Source organism: Melanostigma gelatinosum, assembly GCF_949748355.1.
Source record: "Melanostigma gelatinosum genome assembly, chromosome: 13".
NCBI classification, from domain to species: Eukaryota; Metazoa; Chordata; class Actinopteri; order Perciformes; family Zoarcidae; genus Melanostigma; species Melanostigma gelatinosum.
The window spans coordinates 2,409,581-2,436,048 of record NC_136646.1 but is presented as its reverse complement, the minus strand read 5'-3'; the positions used below and the strand labels follow the sequence as shown (position 1 = coordinate 2,436,048).

At 41.6% G+C, this 26,468-nt stretch overlaps 2 protein-coding genes across 3 annotated transcripts in view; both read right to left on the bottom strand.

Moving 5' to 3' along the window:
• dus1l (dihydrouridine synthase 1-like) overlaps window positions 1-10,588 on the bottom strand; it is a 17,955-nt gene extending 7,367 nt beyond the window's left edge. The window contains exons 1-9 of one of the 2 annotated variants that reach the window (XR_013772541.1): window positions 10,538-10,588; window positions 9,156-9,401; window positions 8,289-8,397; window positions 8,099-8,149; window positions 7,882-7,994; window positions 7,642-7,724; window positions 6,748-6,851; window positions 6,477-6,628; window positions 5,307-5,403 (exon numbers count right to left, since the gene is read on the bottom strand). Coding sequence is in view for 1 of the 2 variants with exons in the window: in XM_079282606.1 (XP_079138732.1) it covers window positions 5,307-5,403; window positions 6,481-6,628; window positions 6,748-6,851; window positions 7,642-7,724; window positions 7,882-7,994; window positions 8,099-8,149; window positions 8,289-8,397; window positions 9,156-9,392 (942 nt within the window). In the remaining variant the exon portion in view is untranslated. The remainder of the gene's footprint in view (window positions 1-5,306; window positions 5,404-6,476; window positions 6,629-6,747; window positions 6,852-7,641; window positions 7,725-7,881; window positions 7,995-8,098; window positions 8,150-8,288; window positions 8,398-9,155; window positions 9,402-10,537) is intronic. The other variant, XM_079282606.1, reaches the window with a different exon arrangement.
• Window positions 10,589-13,460: 2,872 nt separating this feature from the next.
• slc16a3a (solute carrier family 16 member 3a) lies at window positions 13,461-18,577 on the bottom strand (the record flags this gene model as incomplete). The annotated part of the gene is made up of 5 exons (XM_079281738.1): window positions 13,461-14,336; window positions 15,918-16,098; window positions 16,174-16,784; window positions 17,158-17,301; window positions 18,355-18,577. The coding sequence occupies 5 exons, from the start codon at window positions 18,575-18,577 to the stop codon at window positions 13,924-13,926; spliced, it is 1,572 nt and encodes a 523-aa protein (XP_079137864.1). The 3' UTR covers window positions 13,461-13,923.
• Window positions 18,578-26,468: the final 7,891 nt, after the last annotated feature.

Here is a 26,468-nt window from a genome sequence, read left to right as displayed (position 1 = left end):
TAATTCCTTCTTCTCTCTCTCTCTCTCTCTCTCTCTCTCTCTCTCTCACTAATTATTTGTTCTCTCCTCTCACGAATTATTTCCCCTCTCTCTCTCTCTCTCTCTCTCTCTCTCTCTCTCTCTCTCTCTCTAATTCTTTCCCCTCTCTCTCTCTCTCACCCATTCTTTCTTCTCCTCTCTCTCATTCTTTCTTCTCTCTCTCTCCCTGTCTATGTCTCTCTCATACAGTCGTTCAGGTCTTAGAGACTTTTAGAGGACCCCCCCCCCCCCAACACACACCCCATTTCAAAATAAAAGCCCCAAAGAGTGAATTCTAATTGAAATGCTTGGTGATGAAGCCAGGCATTTAATAAACTCTTTGTGTGTCAGACATTATGATTATGTCTCCTCTCCCCCACCCAGCACCACCCTTTCAAAATAAAAGCCCATGGATAAACTGTATTTAAACAAGCTCAAAATTAGGCTTTTTTGTTAAAAAAATGTATGCTCTTACCAATACTGCGACAACTACTACTGCTGCTGCTAATATAGTATTACTACTTCGACTATAACTTTTGCTACTATTACTGCTACCATCAATATTATTACTTCCACTACTGCTATTACTACCACTACTACGATTACTTATACGACAACTGCTACTACTACTACTGCTATTCATGCTACTAAAAGTAGTAATACTACTACAGCTATGAGTACGACTGCTACTAGTACTTATACCACTGCTACAACTTCTACTGCCATTACTATTACTACAACTACTACTACTGTGATATTAAATACTACGACCAATACTACAGCTGTTACTATGACTACTGATACTACGTCTTCTACTACTTCTAATTACCAATACTTCTACTTCTAATAATACTTCTACTACAACTTCTACTACGACTACAAATATCACCACTACTAGTACTTATTCAAATGCTACTAATACTTCTACGAATAATACTTATACTAAAACTTATACTCCTACAAATATCACCACTGATGAATTCTTTTAAGCCACAGAAACTGTTCAAATATCAAAATGTTCAGCTCTTTCAGGAGAGGTGTAATATGACTTTTCATATTTGTAATCTTTAAACTCTTTGAATTATTAAGGTTTTTGCAATTTGTTTTTGAATTGGAGATCTATTTTCAGCAATGTTTTTGCGATTAATTTCAGTTTTCAGCATTCCAACGCATTTTCAGCAGGAAATGCTTTTTCTAGTTGTTGTAAGCATTCCAACTATTGTGATCCTGTTTCTTTATTGTTGGAATGCTGTTAAGCATTCCAACTATTGTTCTTCGAATCTTTATTCAACTTCTTCTATTTCTTCCGTCGCACCGCTTCTCCACCTTCATTTTTTAAGCTACAGAAACCGTTCAACTATTAAAATGTTCAGCTCTTTCACCGGAGGTCTGCTATGACTTTTTATATTTCTAACCTTTAAACTTTTTGAATTATTAAGCTTTTTATTTTTTCAATAGGATCTCTATGGAGAATATTTTCAAATGGCTTCAGCCACACAGGTGTTCGCGATTGAGCCAATTAGTGATGTTGATAAACACACAGAGTCACAGACACACGCGCACATACACTCCTCTCTCTCTCTCTCTCTCTCTCTGTGTCTCTCATACAGTCATTCAGGTCTTAGGGATCTTTAGAGGTCTTTCCACTACTACTGCTACTAGTACTACTACTACTGCTACTTCAAATACTGCCATTACTTTTACTACTACTACTACTACTGTTATATTAAATACTACGACCACTACTACAGCTATTACTACTACTACTGATACTAGGCTGCTACTTCTTCTAAATATTAATACTTCTTCTAAATACTAATACTTCTACTACTAATGATACTTCTACTACTAATGATACTTCTACTACAACTACGACTTCTACTACTACGCTTACAAATATCACTACTGCTACTACTTATTCTAATGCTACTAATACTTCTACTCCTAATAATACTTCTACTTCAACTACAACTTCTACTCTTATTACTACAAATGTCACAACTTCTGAAATTTGTTTAAGCTACAGAAATTGTTCAAATATCAAAATGTTCAGCTCTTTCAGGAGAGGGGTGCTTTGACTTTTCATTTTTGTAATCTTTAACCTTTTTGAATTCAGCTTTTTGCAATTTTCTTTTGAATGGGATCTCTATGGAGAAAATCTTCAAATCCTGTTATACTTCTTCAACTTTCAAAGCCTTCTTCTTCCTCATACTTTCAGCTACAGACACCATAGTTTGACATTTCAACTAAAAGGTTTTTCAGCAGTGCAGTTTAAATGCTTTCGGGCTTCAACATTTTTCAGACAGATAGTCTCCCATTTCTTCATTTTCAGCAGTTTGTGTTTATCCGGTTTGTGTTTATCTAACATTATGATTCTGTCTCCTCTCCCCTTCTCCCCCACACCCCATTTCAAAATAAAAGCCCCAGAGAGTGAATTCTAACTGAACTTCTTGTGATGAAGCCTGTCATTTAATAACCTCTGTTTATGTGTCAAACATGATGATTATGTCTCCTCTCCCCTCCCTCCCCCACCCAGTCGCACTCTTTCAAAATAAAAGCCTTATGGATTAACTATTTAAACGTTTCGCTCAAAATTTGGCTTTTTTGTTAAAATAATGAATGCTCTTACTAATACTGCGACAACTACTGCTAATATTTCTAGTGTTACCACTACTACTACAACTTTTGCTGTTGCTACTATTAGTACTACTGCTACTGCTATTACTGCTACCATAAATATTATTACTACCACTACTGCTATTACTACCACTATTATTGCTGATACCACAACTGCTAATACTGCTATTCCTGCTACTACCAGTACTAATACTACTACAGCTATTAGTACGACTGCTGATACTACGACTTCTACTACTTCTTCTAATTACAAATACTTCGATGACAACTTCTACTACTACTGCTACTACAAATATCACTACTGCTATAGCTAGTACTTATTCAAATGCTACTCATACTTATACTGTGAATAATACTTCTACTGCTACTACAACAAATATCACTACTGCTGGAATTCTTTTAAGCTACAGAAACCATTCGAATATCAAAATGTTCAGCTCTTTCAGGAGAGGGGTGATATAACTTCATATTTGTAATCTTTCAACTTTTTTGAATTATTCAGCTTTTTGCATTTTTTTTTTAAAATTGGATATCTATTTTCAGCAATGTTTTTGAGATTCATTTCAGCTTTCAGCATTCCAACGCATTTTCAGCAGGAAATGCATTTTCTAGTTACATTTGTTTTTCTCTTGCTACTACAGGACATTTGTAATTACTGAAATTGAAATTACTCTGAAAAACTGCAGATAGAGCCATAAGCAATTAATGAAACTGATTTTATTCCATTAATTTTTTTTAAATTGATGTATTATTTATTATTTTTATTTCATAATTAATGTTGTTTTATAGGCAATACTCTATAGGCCTTGTTAGTTCCAGGTTCAATATGTGCACTCAGGTTCTTTCAATAAGTTTTCAATAAACGTTGAACCCGTCTCGGCACACTGTGTATTTGAGTTTGACACCCCTGCTCTATGTCACTCTGATAAGCTAGATCGTTGATGCTCATTTACACTTAAAGCTGGGGTAGGCCTTTATTTTTTTTATTTTTGCCTCTTTGGGCAAGAATTCCATAACAACCTTCCATCATTTTGAAATTCAAGTGGTCTGAGGGAAAACTTGACTTCTGCTCCTCGGTTTGGTTCCATTTTCAGGCTTTAGAAAATCTAGCGCCTGACGGGAGACTTTGGCCAATCGCAGGTCATTTCAGAGAGAACGCGTTCCTATTGGCCGTTGCAGGTGCATACTAGTCTCTTCAGATGGCGAAAGCCGGATATAACAGCGAAATAGTCTTTAGAAAAAGTGGCTCAAGGAAGAGTTTAACAATGTTAAGCGTTTTCAGAAAAATGTTGCTAACAGATTAGCCTTCTGCTAACCGCAGCTAGCTAGCTCACGGGTACAGTGAGCAAAAAAGCTAAACGATGAGTCACATTTTCTCTCAGTCTCTCTAAAAGTTTAGCCTTGTGCCCGAACTCATGGTACTACTTGCTGTAGAAACTTGGCGGAGCAAGATGGCGCACTCTGAAGAGGACCCGCTCCCTATGTAGATATGAAGGGCCCAACGATTCCTAGTTTCAAGTGATTATACACTAATGAAAACATCGTTATGCCGTCCTGGTATTTCATCATTTTAGTGGCGAGGCCACTTGGCCTTTGGTGTTGACAATAAATTGTTTTGAGGACACAAATGGCCAAAAGCAGACGGAGAGGCCATCAAATCAAACAACGACAACAGAAATAATCATGAATCTAACTGAAAGCTAGGGTTGGTAATCTGGAGAAGCTAGCAAGAGTATGCTCGATTTTAAAAATGATACAATTGTAAAACCGAGCCCAGTGTTGCCAACTCTATTTCCAATGAGAGCAGCTAGCAGTACTATAACTGAAAATGGCTAATTCTAGCGAAAAGCCAGCCACACTGACAGCCGGGTCCTTTAGGCCTCCCTCCGAGCCCACTCCCCAAAATGTATCATCATGATGTTAACGAACAAATAACGAACATTGCTATTGTTAGCACTGACAGCTGTCAAGATAGCAGCTTGCGGAATACTTTGGTGACGCGCAATGAGTGCGGAGAGAATATGCACAGACCGGCAGGTAGCCCGTCGGATCGTTACATTTGGGCCAAATTAAATGATTGGATGGGCTTCTTACAGTCTCTCAACGGCCACAGATACAGGATTGTTTTCCCACTTGAAAGACTACAGATGAGATTTGAAGAATTCAGAATCACACACTGGTGTCGAACAACCGTATTGGCAGGAAAGAGGCAGAGGAGAAAACATCAAAATCAGCGGAAGCCGTGTGGGCAGTAATTATGAGTATTATATTCAATCCCAGCTATTAGATTCCCCTAAATCCTACACACTGGACCTTTAACCTTAATGTATTTTATAAATGTGTTATAAAAGTTTCTTTTGATGTTACTAGAGGCGTTATACATGTAAGATGAGGCAGATAATACAGTATGACTCCTCTTATTGTTCGAGCATTGCGTTATTGTGGTACTGCTGTCCGTCCACCAGAGTACAGACCAATATCTGGGTTTTGTAAAAAAAAGCCATATGCAATTGGGATTATTCGGAGCAGCTCAAAGTCTACCTGTTCTTCCTCTTTCTCCCTCCACTGTTGCTGAGAATTTAGCTACAGAACTACAGAATTCCCCGTCTCCGATTCCTCAGTGGATACTTCTAACTGCTGTGCCAGGTTACCTGGCAGCGCAGCCTCAGCTGTTTGCTGACACCGGCCAAACCCTCGATGGTCTTCACCTTGGCCAGCTCCTCTCTCAGGTCCTGGTGGATCTGTAGCCTGCACACACACAAGATCACAAAAATCTCTCAATTAAAATTCATCAGAAATGGGGCGACTGTGGCTAAGTGGATAGCAGGGCCGTCTTTCAATCAGAGGGTCGGCGGTTCAATCCCCGGCTCCGGCTCTGCTAGTCGGCATGTCGATGTGTCCTTGAGCAAGACACTTAACCCCAGAATTGCTCCCGTAGTTGTGTCTACGGTGTAGAAATGTGATAGACTCGTATCTATCTATAGAATTGTAAGTCGCTTTGGATAAAAGCATCTGCTAAAATGACTGTAATGTAAAAATGTGCATCATGCTGTATTGAAGGCTTGAAACTAGACATTGAGACCATAAACTCATGTTTACTGAGGTAATAAATCAAGTGAGAAGTGGAGTCATTTTTCATAGACTTCTATACAACCAGACTTCTTTTTGCAAACAGAGGAGTCGCCCCCTGCTGGTCAGTAGAGAGAATACAAGTTTTAAGACACTTCTGCAATGGCTTCACCAATGCAGAACTGGAGGTTTCCGCCTGATGCTAACCGGACATTTCCTACTGCTGATAATTCCCGTTCAAAGCACTCAACTGGTGAGGCAGCCACAGGGACACGGTGTATGTCCCTGGGGGGGGCTGAAACCTAAGGATTCTGACTTTAATGGGTAATTCATGTTTCAAACATCCTCGTTATGCCACGGACAAAGCTGACAAGCATGGGACAATCGGGAATTCTGTTCATTAAGGCCATGCTTGTGGAATCGGCTTTAAACTTGGGTCTTGAAATATTTGGTATATACACTTATTTATCCTATTTCAACCACTTTAATTGCAAGGTTCATTTGTGTGAATTGTTTAGTTTTAATATTGTACTATAATTGTTTTTGCTCTGTATGCGAAGCACCTTGAGATTTAGTTGTGTATTTGAAATACTGTGGGTGCTGTTTAAATTAAAACTGTTATTAGTATAATATAAGGATGAGTACTATGTTATCTATCTTGGACTAATAGCATGGATAACATACAGGTACAGGTACAGGCATATGCAGGCATATGCACACACACACACACACACACACACACACACACATACATACGTGTGGTGCCACAGCTTGAAGAGGTGTGCTCGTACATAGGACAGAGTGCAGGGGGGGTGCTGCTTCACCACCTCCAGATATTCCTCCGCCATCTCCCACACGGGGGGGCTGCTTCCTTCAAACAGCGCCGGGTTGTGGAGGTTCCCCTCTAAAGAAAATAATAATACATAAGTTTCAAAACAGTGCATATCCTGAGCACGAATGTACATTAGGTATCATCCATTAACACCCCTGAACTAAAACAGTGTGTAATGAGACGTTGTAGACCTGCACTCATGACTCCCTGCACTCCCGTCTCCTGAATGCAGCGCTCCACATCGCTCAGGTGCTGAATGTTACCGTTTGCAAACACTGGAATATTTACTGCCTTCCTGCAGCAAAACAAACCAACAAAAAAACCCACCAAACAGTTCATGAAAAGATTTTTCCAGGATGAGGCAGACATTATAACATATTTACATATTTACCTGTAGTGCTACTGATAAATCAAGATTGTTTTGGAGCGAGTTGCCTGGTTTTGGACAATGACTGCCTTCTCTCAATTATAACGACACTATACGGCACTCGGCTTACAATACATTTGAAAAACTCAACAGCGATGTCTCTTTCCAGAAATCACGACTCTGTTACTCAAGATAATCCACCGGACCTTGTTGTGAGCAGTTTCACAGAGGAACTATTTTCTTTCAACCATACATAATTCCAACACTCTGCAACTCACACCAAAACAATCTAGATTGATGACCAGCGCTACAGGCAAGAGGAGAAAAAACATGTGTTTTTGATTTAGGGGCCAACTGTCCCTTTAACAAGAAGAAGAAGAAGAAACCATTTGTATTGTCATATACATTTACACATACACAAAATTTGACGACTGCATTTGACCCATCCCTGTATATAGGGAGCAGTGGGTTGCCATTGATCGGCGCCCGGGGAGCCGGGGGTTCAGTGTATTGCTCAGGTACACTTCAACATGTGACACGTCCCAGCCGGGGATCGAACCGTTTACCTTCTGGTTCCCAGACGACCCTCTTAACCCAGTGCGCCACGGTCACCCCATTTAAGCACTGTGAGCCGACAAAATCATTAGTTTGATGCCATCGGGAGGGCTGGTCAAATGTTTATGTTCCAGATTCGTGAAACAGGGTAATGGCAGCTCACCGTACTGCCATGATGTGCTCCCAGTTAGCGATGCCCGTCACGGCCCCTTTCTGGTCTTTGGTTCGGCCGTGCACCGTCAGCAGCTGGGAAGACATTTGACAAAGACAAAATTCAGGACTAGTTTGACACCTTTCTAATGCTTACTGAAACTGGCAGATTTTACAGATAAATATGAACAAGCTCCATATTTTACATTTCTAAAAGGACAGTTCATCAACCACTGTTTGCGCATTGATCCACCTGACACCCAGCTTTCTCCAGCATCTGGGCATAGCGGACCGTCCTCTCCAGCTCCTTGAACACACGGATCTTGCATGTGATGGGCACCGAGAGCTTTTCGTGCGCCAACCTGACTGTGACATAAAGAGGGGGGATGTTAGCCGACAAGCGGCACTACGCTGGTACATTCTGACACAGCTCACCCCAGAGTCCTACAATCAATTAAAGGCACACTTACCCATTTTCTCTAACAACTCCCACTCGTCTTGTAGGAAAACTCCGTAGTGCCCTGAGAAACGAGCGTCAAGACAGGTTTAGTTTTCGTTTCGCTCGGTCTGCAGGCAGGTCAGTGTCTTCTCTGACACAACCACCTGGAGTCGCCTACGTCAGTATTCGGGGGGGTTAATGTCGGTGTGAACTGTGCGTACCTCTCTTAGCGATCATCTGCGGACAGCCCAGGTTGAGGTCGATGGCATCGCAGTAGTTCTGGGCCAACAGAGCAGCCTGAAGGAACACCTCCGGATCATTGGCACAGAACTGACACGCAGGGAGAGCAACACTGAGACTTACTGGCATTACATGAGGAACCATGTTAAAGGGTAACTCCGGGATTTTTTTGCCAATGTTTTTGTGTCTAAGTGACTAATGGGGACAACAGTCTTTGAATTGGTCCAGTATTGAGAGAAAACGCATCAGCCGATAAACAAGCTGCGATGTAATCGCTCGGGCCACCGACAGGCTCAGATTATTAGAATGGTATATGGTTGAGCATGTATGGTGTTTTTTTTAAGTCTTCCGACCACTCAAAGTGCTTTAACACTACACTACACCCATTCACACACACCGGTAAATCCGAAGGTAATCCCGCCCTAAAGCATACCCTGCTTTATGGTATATTTGTCTCTAAATGAACATCATGCTGTATTGAAGAAGCTGTGAAACTAGAGATCGAGACTATAAACTCATGTTTACTGATGTCATTTTCTCATAGACTTCCATACAATCTGACTTCTTTTTTGAGTCGCCCCTTGCTGGCCATTACATAGAATGCAAGTTTAAGGCCTCACTTTACAGAACCAGAGGTTGCCACCTGGTAGAAACGTGAGTGACAGTTGGAGAGAGGAGTGCCGGTATTGTCAGAGTTTGTTGTGTCAGGATACAGAAAGCGTTAGCTTCGTGTTTTCTAAAAGATTTTCAATGTCATGGCTGGATAGGGCCCAAGTTGAAAAATACCAAAGTTACTCCTTTAAAGTAAGAAAAAAAACTATGTTGACCTTGCCCGTGTGGACGCTCACCTGTGTGATGAGAGGTCTGTCCTCCTCACACACCTCATTGTAGAGGTTTTCCCTCCTGTAGTTGGCATCGCGTACGAACACCTGGGCGTGCAGCATGGGGGTGTAGCAGAGTTGGGCGCCGTGTCGGCGGCTCAGCAGGCGCCAGGCCAGCTCGCTCTGGTCCACCATGGGTGCCACCACAAAGCGGGCCTCCTTCAGGGTCTTCCTCCAGAACTCGAAGCCCTGAAGCTTGGCCATCACAGTCGACTTTGCCGGACCAGGAGGGGGAAAAAGGATCATTAAATACATAATGGAGAGACCAAGGAGATAAATAAAATAAGTGAATAAAGTACACTTCCGGACTTTGTTGTGGCACCCAGTAGTTCCACCACATTTCATCCCAGCTTGCTGTGAAAGTTTTGAAGGTGAACTCATAACTATGTTGAATTTAAAAACATAAAAGCTGATGATAAAAATAAGGGATTGCCCCTTTAAATGTGCAACCTTTTACTACCCCAGAAATGTTTGGGTCTGTGGATTTTCTCTGGCACTTGAACGTCTCTTTCCAACACCAGCATTATATCTACTCTACTCATTCCCTCTATGTTTTGATAAGGTGTGGTTAGCTTACTTAGCATTCATTTCTTGGTTTTGAAGTTAGTTTAAAGGTTTCAACCAACACATGGACTTCCCCCCAGGTGTCTAAAGTTATTGCCACTGAATTATAATCCATGCCCAATGCCCAACGCAAATTGGGCATAGTTTATCTGACGTTACTTGTTCGTGTACTGACGTAAAGCAGAGTTCTCCTAAATGCAACGTTAGCTAGCGACACACGTAGAATATTGTAGTTTAACTAGCGAAGTTGTATTGCCAGCCTCGCCAAATGTGTAACTACTTGTCTCCCGACGTTAGCATGACCGTAGTTGACAGCTCAATATTTTGTTGAATGTTTCTGCCTTTGACTTAACGCCTGCCTCCATAGTTAATAGCATATAGTTATTCGTACTAGATACAAAATGAATGTTGTTGTAAGCGGGTTTCTTGATGTTAAGGCTGCCAACTTCACACCTGACCAGGGACTACAGACGAGAACGAACCTCCTGCCTCATTCTACCATATTTACAGTCATGTTTATTTAAAAAGGACGGCCCCGGAGAAGTACACTGAATAAAGAAAAATAATTTAAAAGCTGTGCCTGTATTGCTCTTTAGCTAGCAGCGCTAACTGCAGTCAGTTGATATATGTAACGTTAGCACATGCACCACCGCGGTACAGCACTAACGTTAGCCCATGTAGCACGGTTCTGTTTCTCGGGCAGCTTCCCCCGCTGCGCTGGTCACGTTCTCACTGTAACGTTACGTCTCCGTTTAGCGTTATATTTTCATATGTTGTTGTTTCACCTGTAATATTGTGGGGTTAGTGGAGTATTCCTTGCGCAGCACTTTCCAAATGTGTGCAACGGCGAAATAGGACCGATGGGAAACTTTACCTGGGGCGTTCTTCTTCTTTTTACCAATAGTAGTTGGTATCCACCTAATTTGCTGTGTTGTCGCCCCCTTATGGCGTGATGTACAGAACCAAGATGGTGGGTGGAAAAGACAAATCCTAATTATTAAACTGTATTATCAGCTAAATGTGCTTTAAGTATCAGAGGTAGAAAAACTTGTTCCGTGTATACCAGTATAGGTGGAGCGGCCAGTCTAATCTGTAACAATGTATTCATGTTTTGTACAGTATATAAAATCAGAATTTATTTTTTGCATTACTCCAAACATCTTTATTGTTGGAATGCTGTTAAGCATTCCAACTATTGTTATCCTGTTTCTTTATTCAACTTCTATTTCTTCCGTGCCCCTCTTCTCCTCCTTCATTTTTTAAGCTACAGAAACCGTTCAACTATTAAAATGTTCAGCTCTTTCACCAGAGGTGTGCTATGACTTTTTATATTTCTAACCTTTAAACCTTTTGAATTATTAAGCTTTTTATTTTTTCAATAGGATCTCTATGGAGAATATTTTCAAATGGCTTCAGGCACACAGGTGTTCGCGATTGAGCCAATTAGTGATGTTTATAAACACACAGACTCACAGACACACGCGCACATACACTCCTCTCTGTGTCTCTCATACAGTCATTCAGGTCTTAGGGATCTTCAGAGGTCTTTCCCCCCTCCTCTCCCCCCCCCCCCCACACACACACGCCATTTTAAAATAAAAGCCCCACAGAATGAATCCTAACTGAAATGCTTGTGATGAGCCTGTCATTTAATAACCGGTTTGTGTTTATCTAACATTATGATTCTGTCTCCTCTCCCCTTCTCCCCCACACCCCACACCCCATTTCAAAATAAAAGCCCCAGAGAGTGAATTCTAACTGAACTGTTTGTGATGAAGCCTGCCATTTAATAACCTCTGTTTATGTGTGTCAAACATGATGATTATGTCTCCTCTCCCCCTCCCTCCCCCACCCAGCCCCACCCTTTCAAAATAAAAGCCCCATGGATTAACTGTATGTAAACATTAAACTCAAAATTCGGCTTTTTTGTTGAAATAATGAATGCTCTTACTAATACTGCGACAACTACTACTGCTGCTAATATTTCTAGTATTACTACGACTACTGCTGCTACTACAACTTTTGCTGTTGCTACTATTACTAGTGCTATTACTGCTACCATCAATATTATCACTACCACTACTGCTATTACTACCACTACAACTATTACTTATACTACAACTGCGACTACTGCTATTCATGCTACTACCAGTACTAATACTACGACAGCTATTAGTACGACTGCTACTAGTACTACTACTACTGCAATTCAAATACTGCCATTACTTTTACTACTACTACTGTTATATTAAATACTACGACCACTACTACAGCTATTACTACTACTACTGATACTAGGCTACTACTTCTTCTAAATACTACTACTTCTTCTAAATACCAATACTTCTTCTTAATACTAATACTTCTACTACTAATGATACTTCTACTACAACTACGACTTATACTACTACTATTACAAATATCACTACTGCTACGACTACTACTTATTCTAATGCTACTAATACTTCTACTACTAATAAATACAACTTCTACTACTATTACTACAAATATCACTACTTCTGAAATTTGTTTAAGCTACAGATATTGTTCAAATATCAAAATGTTCAGCTCTTTCAGGAGAGGGGTGCTTTGACTTTTCATATTTGTAATCTTTAAACTTTTTGAATTAAACTTTTTGCAATTTTCTTTTGAATGGGATCTCTATGGAGAAAATCTTAAAAATCCTGTTATACTTCAACTTTCAAAGCCTTCTTCTTCCTCATACTTTCAGCTACAGACACCATAGTTAGACATTTCAACTGGAAGGTTTTTCAGCAGTGCAGTTTAAATGCTTTCGGGCTTCAACATTTTTCAGACAGATAGTCTCCCATTTCTTAATTTTCAGCAATTTTTTCACAATTAATTTCAGCTTTCAGCATTCCAACGCATTTTCAGCAGAAAATACTTTTTCTAGTTCACAACCATCTCCCGCTTGACTGCTATACAAATAAACAAATTTATTATTTAATTGCTGAATTAGCAACTGCGTTGGAATTTAAAATTTCAACAGAAACACAGACGAAATATCACATATTTATTAATAGCCAAATGAACAAGACCAGCCCGTGTCATGAAGGGCTTGCTAATAGTGCTCAGAAGAGACACACAGGAAGGAGACTTGACTTCTGATAACATTTTTTTACACTCAGGACAATTACACAATTGGGTTAACCTGGATGTTTATCAGAATATGTATTTGTTTTCACAAAAAAATATTTAGTCTGTTTGGACTGACATCAGTGACATTCAGTAGGAATTTGTACATACCCTGAATATATGTACCAGGATCAGATGTGAGGTTTTCTGTCAGACAGAAACAGATGTATCACACATATACTGCACATTTATATCACAGTGAGTCACATTTTTAGAAGACACAACTAAATAAATCTAAGAGAGCGCATGATATTCAGCTCTTACATTAGAATAAAATAATCTATGACATCTGAAAATGAATACAATATTTAATTTAATGACCAGTCTTATGGAAACATTAAAAAAATAAAATACATATTTATTTTCCAGCATATATTGCAGGTGCATTGTTAAAGAAACACACCATTGTTTTGGTAATTTGTCCATCCGACCAACCTCACCATTGAAAGACTTTATGGCCGAAGATGAGTGACACTTCACACAAAGCCCCACACGCTGGTCTGCATGGGAAATAAATCACCATAGATGCATCACTCACACAGCTGTTGAGTTGAACAGTGAGTGTGCTATGAAATAGATACCAGACTGCCTGTACTATAACAGCAAGAGAGCAATGCTTTTCTCCTTTCATGTTAACTTCACTACATGTGAGGGCAGTGTTGGAGGAACCCCTGTTAAAATGTGTTAATGCGCCCTCTTCTATGGAACCGAAAAACAAGCCAAGTTGTAAATAAACTACATTTTTCCTTTCAATATCCCGCGTCACTGAAACACACACAAACAGTGCATATTATACAAGCATGTGGGCAACATGAGTTCAAAGGAAAAGTAGGAATTAAAGTAGTAATTGAGTGTTCAATTTAGCGATGCTTCTTCAAAGTCTGTTTTTCGACACTGATTTCGAGGAATGCACAACTATCCAATAGTGTCATGATAACACTTCAAAGTTCACTTCATCCTGTTGTTGTTTGTTTTCAATAAAAGGCATGAACATAGACTATAATCTCATCTCTGATCACAGGGATGTTTCAGGATTAGTGGCCATGTCGCCATTTTGTTGTGGCTCTTTTAAGAACCTTTCCACTTCCTTTGAGTCCACTGTTATACTCTTTGGCCTGACCTCTTTTACTGTCTCCTCCTCCTCCTCCTCCTCCTCCTCCTCCTTTATCACCTCCTCCTTTGTCTCCTTCTCTTGCCCCTCTCTTGCTCCCTTCTCCTCTTCCTCATCCATCTCCACAGGCTTGCCACAAACCTCTGTCTTGGCATCGTCCGTCCCTGTGATGCACTCAAGCTTGTCCGCTGAAGCTGAGGACTTGTTTCGGATGAACAGGAAGTTACAAGTGGCCAGAACCACGGCTGAGAGGACCACCTCGCTTCCTGCCAGCAGGAAGACCCACATGTAGTCCTTCGTGGCATCAAGAAGGCGGCCTGGCGGAGAAACAGGGAAACAGATGAGAGGATGAAATAGAAAAAAACATACAGTTACATACTCCTGTATAAACATCATACAACCCGTAGTACTTACAGTGGATTTGTCACACCAAGTATGTCCAAGTATGGCAGAAATGCCCTAACTGTATCTAATAATAACAGGGGAGAGGAACAAGGAACATATGGCTATTCACTGGATTTTTGGTTTGGTGTGAGTATATGTTTGAACAATCCAATACTGTAGATACAGAGAGATCTTTTGGGTTAATGTACAAAGCGGCAACCTCCAGGTCTGAAAAATGAAGCCAACATGGAAGTGCCAAAAACTGCAGTTCCTCAAATGACCACATGAGGCTGGCTCCAAAAGTTAATCAATCCCATAGAGACGTATACATATAAGATATAATGCTGCGTTCACACCAAACGCGTCGCAAATTATTCGCGCGAGTAGATTACATACAAAGTCTATGCACAGACGCGATGAGACTGGCGTGGCGCGAATCTGCGATGGCGCGGTGTGATGGATGCGAATTTGCGGAGCAATGGACGCGAATCCGCGTCAACCGCCAAATCGCCCCAACGCGCGAGTTGAAATTTTTTAACTTCTGCGAAATATTCGCGTTACGCCCCGGCGCGATAGCCTATCAGCGTTGAGTTGCTCCACCTGTCATCACTGACATCCTGTCGTTGCTGAATCAGGAAATAAATACAGAGCCATCTGTGTTCTCCCAGAGCTCTACGATCAAATCGGCATCATTATGGAGTTATTTCGGAGTCCCTTTTTGTCGGAGAAGACAAGTACAAATCGGCACCATTACGTAGTTATTTCGGAGTCCATTTTTGTCGGTTTATTGCCGTTAAATCAGTTAATTTTGTGTTCATACAGCTGTAGTAAACAGCGACATGTGGCTTGCTCGATACAGTGAATACACCTCGATAAAATCCACAGAGCTCCTCTGGACAATATTAAGAACCAGACATGACGGCGTTTAGTTTCCCGGGATATCTGTGACTTCTACAACACGTACTAAGCAGAAATAGAGGTTATTTTTTTCATGGTTAATTGCGGACAGTTGAACGGCTTTCAGGGCGATAAGCCGCGCCCCCTCTCCGGCGTGTCCAGCGCATTTCACACGATTCACACGTTGTTAAGTGGATAGCAGGGCCGTTCCAGTATGCACATTTTGTATTTAGCTTTTTTTTCACAAGAAAAAATGAGCACCCATTTATATCACAGTTAAAGTAACTAACAGATGCACCTTGTTAGCCAAGCTAACTAGGTAGCGTTAGCTGTTACCTAGCTCATCCCTCTTAAATATGTTGACTTCTGGTTCCAAAAAACAAGATTGCGTGGGTCAAAATGCCAAATTTGAGGCTTCAAAACTGAAGTGCACAAACCAACGGAGTGACGTCACGTTGACTAAATCCACTTTTATATACAGTCTGTGGGTTAACCTAACTACAGGAAATATAACCACCTTTGGTTCTTATGGTTCTAGTTAGCACCATTATTTCTAATAAGACTGGAACCTATCAGCAAAAACCTTTAAAATGAATTATGTCTTTGTGCTGACTGACCTGCACCAGGCGGCCCCACCAGCACAGCAATGGCCTCCATGAGCAGGACCAGGCCGATGGCACTGGAGAACTTCTCAGTGCCAACTATTGTCATGAGAACCTCAAACTGCAGGGCACCCACCATGCCGTATGAGATGCCGAAGAAGATGCAGAAGACCACCAGCGATGCGTAGTCCTTGGCCTGGTAACACATGTGAAATGCATTGTGAAGGAAGAGCAACCTTTCCAGATCCATAACGAGCAAGCGATCACTCACCTGTGATCCGACCAGGTCAGTGATTCCATTGAAGAGCATAGCGAAGCTGAGGAGGTAGACGCAATGAGGCCGCACCCATTTCAGTCCGGCAATTACGCCACACGTGGGCCGTGCAAAAATGTCAATGAAGCCCAGGATGGTGAGTAGCAGAGCCGATTTGGTGTCCTCATTCCCCAGCTCCTTGGCATAGCTCACGACGAACACCGGAGGCACAAACAACCCCAGAACCATGATGGACGCAGCCACAGTGTAGATAAGAAATCCGGTGTCTTTGAACACAGAGAAGTCCAGCAGCTTGGCATTGGGCTTCTTCTTCTTCTCTGTTCCTTCCTCGTTGTCTTGTTCCAGGTCCTTGGACTTGAGCGCCTTGGGGGCGACCAGAGGCCTCATTAGGGCCCCACACACGCAACAGTTGAGTAGAATGCCACCCAATATGAGGAAGCCCCCCCTCCATCCGTACTGGTCCTGGAGAACCTGGCCCAGTGGCGAGAGGCAGCACAGGGCCACAGGGCTTCCTGCCGCCGATAGCCCATTGGCCAGTGGACGCTTCTCGCTGAAGTAGCGGTTGAGCATAATGAGAGATGGTTGGAAGTTCAGGGCTAACCCCAAACCTGCAGCAAAAGAAGGAAAGCTTCTTATATTCTTTGACTTTCCTTATTCAAACATACATTTAACCTTCGAACACCCCCAGATCCATTGTTTTGGTGCCAAAACTGGGATTTGTAAGTTCAAGAGGGTTTGCTTCTAATGGATTTATATACGGCAGTGTGATATGCCTTGATTGCTATTTTTAAAGGAAAACAACACCCTCAAATTCTTCTGAGAGGCTTTAAAAGAATGTATCCACATATATTTGTCACATACCAAAATACTGTACACGCTTGCAAGGACTGGTGCGAGCCTAAGCTAGGTGTAGGTTTGTTCATTCATCTTGGTTCGGAGAAGTCAGAGTTTACGATACAAACGTTCGGTGGACAGTCAGACCTGTGATGACCCCAGTAGAGAGGTAGATGTGGATGATGCTGGTGGAAAAGGAGGCCAGGATCATTCCCAGCGAGGCAAAGAGGCCGCCTACCATCATCACTGGACGACAGCCGAAGCGGTTGACCAGGACACTGCACAGAGGACCTGGATAAAGTGGAATGCAATCAGACGAGCTGTGTGTGTCTGTGTTATCTGTGGTGTGATACAGCAGGAAAATAAGACAGATTTGGAGATTTTAAAAAGCTGGGAAAATTGATCTTTTCATCTGACTCTGGGAGAAACGGTAAACATGCATATTTACCAAAGAAATTCGACTGTTCCTTTAAAGGATCTATATTGTAGAAAGTGAGATTTCCATGTCTCTTTTGATTATAAAGCAGGTTCTAGGTGCTGTATGAATACTGGGTATCAAGACGCTCAATCCACGAAGAAATGCACACAGCCCGTATTCAGAAACTGTGCCTTTTAAAAAGCTTTTTTTCAGGAGAGAGATTTAAAGAGACGGACACTAAAATTGAGCGTTTCAGCCAGAGGATGAATACTGGTGAATTTAGGCAGACCGTATGTTATAAATAAAGTGCTTTTTGAACATTAAAGCATGTAAACATATTCCAGTAGAAACCCCAAATACAAGGATGAACCTGGAAACGAGCATGATAGGTCTCCTTTAAGAGCAATTTCTATGAGAACAGAGTCAGAAAAAGGGGAAACGTAATGTACAGTACATACAAGTGAGAGGACAGTCCCTGCAAGGACAAAATTCATATTTAACTTTTAAGTTTCGGCAATACCCACTTAAGTTACAGAGCTACTGGACACGTATTTAGATTTTGTTTTCTAGTTTGTTTCTCACAATTTGGGCCAATAAAGCTGAAAATATTTGGGCTTCGTAAAAAAAAGAAAAGGAAGAGAATACAAGAACTATTTTTACAGTTAATAGTATTTTAGTTTAATCATATACAAAAATAATACAATACTATTAGTCAGTATATAGGAGTATACAAATCTTTATACACAAGTGGAATGACAGTCGAAAAGATGTATAACACTCTCATATCTGTATGGTTAATATGTAGTATTTCCAAAAATGTCTTGCTTTAATATCAACAGAAATGTTACATTTCACAAAGTCTCAGCTTTGTCTGAAACTGTATTTTGATTTTCTGTCAGAGCAAAGCAAAGCAAGCGGCAGCTCACCTGTGCCGTAGAGCATGGCCAGCAGTATGGAGGAGATCCAGGCCGTGTCGCTGTATCCCACCCCAAACTCCCTGATCAGCTCTTTGAAAAACACACTGACCGCTTTTGGGAAAGCGTAGGAGAAACCTGTGATGACAAAACAGCTGGACAGCACCGCCCAGCCCCACCCGCCGTCTGGGGCCTTCCCCCCCTCTGCACCCACGTCTGCCGCCACGCCTCCCATGGTGCTCTAGGGCTGTGTTTGAATGGAAACAGACAGAGAAGCTAGAAGAAACAAATGAAAATGAAGACAAGCAGTTGGATGGATTTTATCTTTGAAGGTTCTTTGTACAGTATTCAGAGTGTTAATATAGCAACAAGCAACTCTTTGCTATGTAAAGATGTAGTGGAATAACGTGCGCTGTAATCCTGTGCTTTGTTTCCATAGCTATCGGCTAGCTAATGGCCGCCGCTCCACACGGCGGTTACCACTAATAACTTTGTCCCAACCGACGGCGCGGACGTGTAGCGCCCACCCTCCGTTTCCCCCCCCAGGCAAACACTGTTAGCACTGTTGAAGTTGTTTGCACTGTTCGCACTGTTAGCCACTAGCCAGCAGCTCAGCCATCACCGCGTTGAGAGCCGTGTGGAAGCAATCCCCCCGATTTGCCTTGAATTCCGTTTAGAGCTCCTTTAAGTGCATCTAATTCAATTCTGCACTATGAATACTGGCCATTGGCAATTAGACTGCTCCCAGACTGAAGATATTTAGCCAAAGTGGCCATGTTTTTAACATTTCGATTTACGATTAACAGCTTGTGAATGAATTGTGATAAAATGTATCATTGACTGGAATTTCAAGAAAGCCTTAAATTGATTGATATTGATATTGACCTTGATATTGATTGATATGATTGAAGGATTGCCTCCACACAGCTCTCAACATGGCGACGGCTGAGCCAGTGGCTAGAAGCACAAAACAGTGCAAACAACAGCAACCGTGCCAATAGAGCAGAAGAGTGTTTACCTAGGGAGGAAGTGTTATTTGGGGTAACCATTACGATAAGCATTAAGAATGAATAAATAGACAATCTTCTCGCTGATTGTCTAGTTTACTTATGTAGGTTATATAGAGGCATCCGTTTTGACCTAAGACTGTTTTAGAACCAGTTGTAAGGTCGTCATAGTAACTTTAAGCTCAGACTATGTGTAAAAAGGGCTACAAGTGCTACACTGTTCATGTGATGCAACTGGAAACACCCTAAGCAAAGCTGAAGGTCAGCAAATCAAATGAGCATTGTCCTAAAACTCATGAACTGATTCTAACATTTTCCCTTATCGCCTCCAGTATTTACAAGCCAGCAGTAACCAGAAGAGCAAGTGAGAATTACTGCTCCCTATTAATCTTCGTGATGGGCCAGCACTGGGTGATTCATAGTCCCACTGGGTCTCCGGAGCCAGACGAGGCTTTTACCACCACAACCACAACTCAGCACCTCGGCCGAGACAACCTCAATAAGCAGGTTCATGTATAATACATGTATGTCAGTGTGTGTATATGAGTCCAAATCATGAATGCTGACGGTCAGGATGTTTTTGTAGCACATTTGTTCACACTTTAAATGTCCCAGGTGGGCACTTCTCACTCTCTGGATTTCTACAAATAAAGCAGCACGGACACTCAGCTGCTGTTTGGACAGTGAAGTAAACAGCCGGTGAATTTACAACCTCTCAGAGAGCCCAAGGAGCGGGTTGTGTGCACAAAAACACAGGCTGGGCTCAGGCCAAAACAGCCAGCAATCCAGTGTCTCCGGGTAACATTAACATTTCAGGCCTCGCTGACGGGAATGTGACGTGACACCAGCCAGTCACCCCCTGGAGCATATGCCCCCGGGGGGCAATATGCTCCATTATTACAGTCGCACAACTTTATTGTTGGGGATATTGTTTGGACTGTATGATCTACTTTCATAAAAATCGTCCTCTGAGTCTCCTTGGATTTCAGACCCAGTGCCAAAAATCTAACCGATGGATGCTGTTCAGCAAACTACTCAGGTACACTGTCTGATTTTGTAAAAGCAGACCCAACGTCCTGAATTTTAAAACATCACCAGTGTGCTGGCAATATGGGGACACTATTGAGTGCACCTGTAGAGGATGAGGGGCTTGTGGCCCACTGATATGTATAACATTATATATCTGCTGGTCATTAAGCAAAGCTCTTTTATGAGCAGCATTCTTGGCCCCTCATCGGCCCCAATGAACAGAAGTTACCATATTTGGAATGTGGAGGAGTGACGTAGAGACGCTGTTTGGGTTAAGAGGCTTGTCTGGGAACCAGAAGGTCAACAGTTCGATCCCCGACTGGGACGTGTCACGCGTCGAAGTGTACCTGAGCAATACACTGAACCCCGGGCGCCCGGGAATCAATGGAACCAGTGGCAGCCCACCGCTCCCATACAGGGATGGGTCAAATGCAGTCGTCAAATTTCGTGTATGTGACAATAAAAATGGTTTCTTCTTCTTCATGCTGTATTGAAGAAGGATTGAGACCATAAACTCATGTTTACTGAAGTAATAAATCAAGAGATTAGAATAATTTTCTCATAGACTTCTATACAATCTGACTTATTTTTGCAACCGGAGAAGTCGCCCCTACTGGTACTGAGAGAATGCAGGTTTGTACACACTTACGATGCTTCAGTCCGCAGAACCGGAGGTTGCCACATTGTTAAATTAGAGAATATGTGATTTCAAAATAAAAGGTTTTTAAATGTTGAACTAACGTAATTTCACAGCATCCTTGCACCGTAGAGAGCCCTCTGCACTCTTTATGTCACGACCTGCACAGCCGGCTATCACTGTGCGAAAAAAAAACGTAAATCAAAAGAAATCACGCGATGTGACGGACATAACGGGACCCGTTATACAAATACGGCATGCGGTCGTGATGTCAGAATGCACGCAGTGACAAACTGTTCTTACCTCCTCCTGCCTCCTACCTCTGTCTCTTATCGGGTGATGATGCTGCGCTCTCCTCTCTCCGCACGTCTGCCCGCAGACCATCAGCAGGGCAGCGACGAGCAGCGCTGCTGCTGCTGGGTCCTAGCGCCCTCACGCAGCAGTGACCAATGAGAGCACCGCCCTCGCTGCTATTTCTGGTCTTTTGTTTTATTTACGAAGTACGGGAGACCGGGACCGGTTGGCACACTTCTTTTATGTCTTTGGGAGAAGGGTTTCGAACAAGATTGATGTCAAGGTCAATAGATTAGTATAATTTGAATAAGTGTGTGAGTGAAAAGGCAGGTTGACCCTTTATTTATCATAATCAAACAAAACAAAACAAAAATATGAAACGAAAACTCGAAACACAAAATTCAAAACTGCGGTAAATTATTATGTATATATATATATCCATTTCTGCACATTGAAAAAGAAAAGTAATTAAATTGGGAAACTATCAATGAGTTAGCATCTCAAAAGAACGACCTTGTATTTCTTAATACTGACTTAGTATGCTATCAAAGAACGACTTAGTATCAAAAAATGATTTAGTATCATCAAAGACATTATTCTGAGACAATAAGCCCAGATTTTGAGAACAATTTATTATTTTTGAGATACTTCGTAATTATTTTGAGATACTAATTTATTATTTTGACATTTTCACATTTCATTATAGAAAATACATAAATATATCATAAAAATACACCCAGAAATGTTCTTGACGTAAAGCACTACAATCCAAACGTCAACTCTACTTTTCCCCCCACGTTGCTTTGTATCCTTTCCCTTGTTTTGTGAGTTTTCACTGTGGACGTTATTCTCATCTCTTCACGTCCTGCAGGGAGGAGCAGCCTAACCTGTTGTGTAACCGTCCTTTCTGCGCAGCAAGGCAGGTGTTCAGGTCGCCCCACAGCACTACCCAGTGGTCAGATCATGTCACTGCATCAATGACCTATATTAATATAGAACAGGACACCAGGAAGCTTTATTGTAAGATCACAGGTGGACTCCAGCAAGACGTTTGAGATTTGTGTATCCAGAGACAACATGGTGGAAAGAGGTCTGAAGTTATGGAAGCGTCAACAAAATGGCATTCCTGTGAATCCCTTGAGGAACACATTCCTGGGAGAAGCAGGGATTGATACGGGGGCCCTGAAGAAGGAGTTTCTGTCAAGTGAGTAGTTGAGCATCATAAGTTTATTTGCCCCAGGGGGAAATGAATTGAATAACCATTCAGCTAAAGATGCTGACAACGTATGTACAATAATGCACTTGTCAATGTATGAGCTCAACTGCTTTTTTGACAATCTACAAAATTCAGCTTGTGTAATGCTTTTGATTGTTTTGTTTTGTATTTTAGCAATGGTGGCTGGATCGAGAAACGACTTTTTGAAGGAGAAAGTGAAAGGGGGAAGATGCCAAAGTATTCCTTGAATGATTTGGATGAAGGGTTATTTAGGTATTCCCCCTAATGATTACAAAATTGAGCAGAGGTCTCCCCCTGCACTGATGTTGAGTATTTTAAACCCTCTGTTCCTGTTTGTAGGACAGCTGGTGAAGTATTTGCTGTCAGCATAGCTCAAGGAGGACGAGCACCACGTTTTATGCCAGAATGGTGCAATGACTACCTTTTCTCTGAGAACCTTCCATCTTTCTAACAATGGTAAATTGAATTTTTTGAGCAAAATATACACAGATTCATTTCATCACAACACAATGTTTTAATTACTTGTTTATATAATGCCCAAAACAGTTCATATTGTATTAAGGCACTTTACAGGACGAACGATGCAACAATTTCATGTTGGTCTATTCAGCTATAAACCATGGACTGTGGTATCCTGGGAAATTGTATAATGTGTTGTGAATGCAAAGCATTAAAGTACAATTTAATATTTTTGGTATGATTATTTAAGATTGAAGATGCTTCTGACATGACTCCTCACATACAAGCCATTCTGGATTGTGGCTACACAGGCAAAGTTGACATGGAGCATAAAGAAAACATATTAAGGTATTCACACAATATCAAATATTACGGCTGATGTAACACATTGTAGTGTGGCCTCAGATAATCATAGGCCTTGTGTGTTTTATTTTTTCTTTGAGAAATTTAAGGATAATGATAATCGGTTATTGTTTCTAGGGTGCTCTTTGCCTTCAATGTGAAACATTTATTTTGAGTAAAGAGAAATGAGCTAGAGGCCAAGGCACTCCAATTACAATGCTCAAAATGTATTTTATTGACATGTCCATGTCGGGTTAAAAGGAAATGTATACCGTTGTCTACATGTAGTAGCAAAGCCTTGTTCAAGGCCATTTTCCTCAGCCTGCTGCCCGAAAGTCTTAACTACTACACCTGGACAGCTTGACTTGGAGATTATTTCCCTTTCCTTGAAATCATTTTTTCTGTATTCAGGGCGATTCGACTTCATGTGAAGACTAAGCGCATGCCCATGCTTCAGCAACTGCGTGAGGGCCTGAAAGTGTGTGACCTCATCAAAGTGATGCAGACAAAGCCAGAAGAGTCTCGCAGTCTCTTCATCTTCAGAGACGACGACTCAGTATGCACGAGTATTGCTTTGAGTGTTGTACTAGTTGTACTACATAGTATTTCCATAACTTCCTTTCTGCTTCTTAACTAGCTAAGTTTTGAGGAATCTCATTGTGTATCACTATGTTTGAAATGTAGGTGGACTCACATTACATCATGACCCATCTGGTCCCGGAGTTGAGTGTAAGTGGTTCAAGTAAGCAAGTGAAGGAATCAAAAATCTTGGAGCACTTCCAAGATTTCCTCCTAGAACTTGACGGTATGTCCAACCATTCATTTAAAATAATTATTTGTGATTGAAAGTTTAGATTTCCACCCTAATTCTATACCATAGCACTGTCTTAATGAGCATCATATTTAACTGTTTGCATATAAAATGACTGGAGAGATTTATTCTGGTCTACACTTTGTATTTCTCTTCAAGATGCACAAACTGATGGCGACACTGCAGGAGAGGCTTTGACTGTATCCTCAGTCATGCAGTGGATGACTGGTCAAGCTCACAGACATCTGCTTTTGGAAGATCGGCAAACATTCAAACTCAGTGAAATTTGATCATTGGTGTCTGAACGCCATGCCTAACCACACTGTGTGTTACCCAAGTGTCAGTGCTCGCACAGACACCATCACATTCCCAGTAGCCCACATTAAAGATTATGAATCTTTTAAACACTCCTGCAAACTGCCATTAAGTCTGGTGCAGGATTTGATAGTGTGATAAATGTGTTAAATAGTTGTTGGCAAGAGCATGGTTCTGTGTTTCACTTGTGCTTATTCTTTATGTTTTCTATTCTTTAGTGAAACAAACAAAATGTTCCAGAATCATTTTATACTGCAGCTATTTATGCCACCTTGTTATAATGTGAGTGAGCAAAATAAACACATAAGTATCTATTTACTGTGCTTTATTTGTGATCAGTTAAAAGTGCATACTGGTTTTAGAATAAGCACATGAGATGTGCATCAAGTATATCAATCAAACTTCATCCAAAAAATGAGGCCAGTTGAAGGACATGCATACAGATGTCCCGTCCAAAAGAAGAGGACTCGACGGTGGGGTTTACTTGCTGCACTGCAGCACGACCTTCAGCTGACAAGGGGCACGGCATCTCTGCTACAGTGACCCCATGCTCTGGATCAGGTTCCTCATCATGCAAGTGTTCTGCTTGCAGGATCTGAGATGGACCAAACACATACATTAATTACGAATATAGCCATTGCCTCGTTTATACACATACTGTAGACCAGGGATTCCCAAAGTGGGGTGCGCGAGCTGCCTCTAGGAGGTGCGCGAGAGGAAAAGTGTAATGGCGGTCTGATGGTGTAATAATATTAAATATAAAAAAAAATGTAATTTTAATTTAAAAACTGTCAGGTGGGACATCTGAAGCCATCAGTCGTAAAAGAGGAGAGGGACAGAGAGAGAGAGAGACAGAGCGAGAGAGAGGAAGGGATAGCACAGACAAATCGGGAGCACATCGGCCCATCACGGAGTCAAGGTGAAAAAAGAGGAAACGAGAGTGAGCATCAGACTGGGAAAAAAAAGAGGAAATATGATGAAAAGTATCTGTGTCTGGGCTTCACTTGGATTGGCAACGCAGATTCCCCAAAGCCACAGTGCGTGGTGTGCAGTGAGGTTCTGGCTAACAGTCTGAAGCTCTTATTTACGTCGCCACCTGAACACCAAGCATGCCAGTGCAAGTCAAAAGCCCCTTACATTGTTTATACCGAAATTGGAGGAGTTACAAAACAGCCAAAAACAACTGCAGTCTCATTCATGTGTTGGGTCTATAAATGACGCACTACGGGCTTCATATCTGGTTACAGAATAGCGAGAAAGGGGCTACCGCACACAATCACTGAAGACGTGAGCTTGCCAGCTGCCAGAGAGATGGTGGAATGTATGATTGGGGAGAAAGAAGCAAACAAGTTAGACATGATCCCGGTGTCGCGCCGCATCGATGCTTTGTCCGAAGACATCCTGGCTACATTAGTCGCTCATTAATTGTAAATTAAATGTGATAATCTGCCTCTGAGCCTGTGCGTGTGCGCTCGCATCCGTATTGCTCTTTAAAAGTGACGCCTTGTGTCACTGAAAGTTATTGAAACTTTGTTGCAGTGTTTCAGGGCGTTTTCACACCTTCAGTTTGTTTGCTTTGTTGCAGTTGCTCCTTTGTTCGGTTTGTGTTCACACTGCAACATTTAACAGCGGACTAAATCTTGTAAACAAATGCCACGCGCGAGCAAACTGTTCTCTCATTGGTCCGATTCTTATGCGGCTATGAAGGCTTAAAAGGCTCTGTTGCTTCTTTTTTTTCCCGGTCGGGATGTAGAAGGGGGTGCGCGGCCTAAAAAGTTTGGGAACCGCTGGTGTAGATGATGCAGATACGAGACGCAAGTCAAACGGACCAATAGAAACTCCTGATACATTCAGCAGCGTATGCCCCGCCCACTACACCCAACTCAGCTTTTGGCTTCAAAACTTTTGGTTTCACAACTTTTGGTTCCAAAGCTTTTGGCTTCAAAACTTTTAGTTTCAAAACTTTTGGATTCAAAACCAAAGCTTTTATTTTTT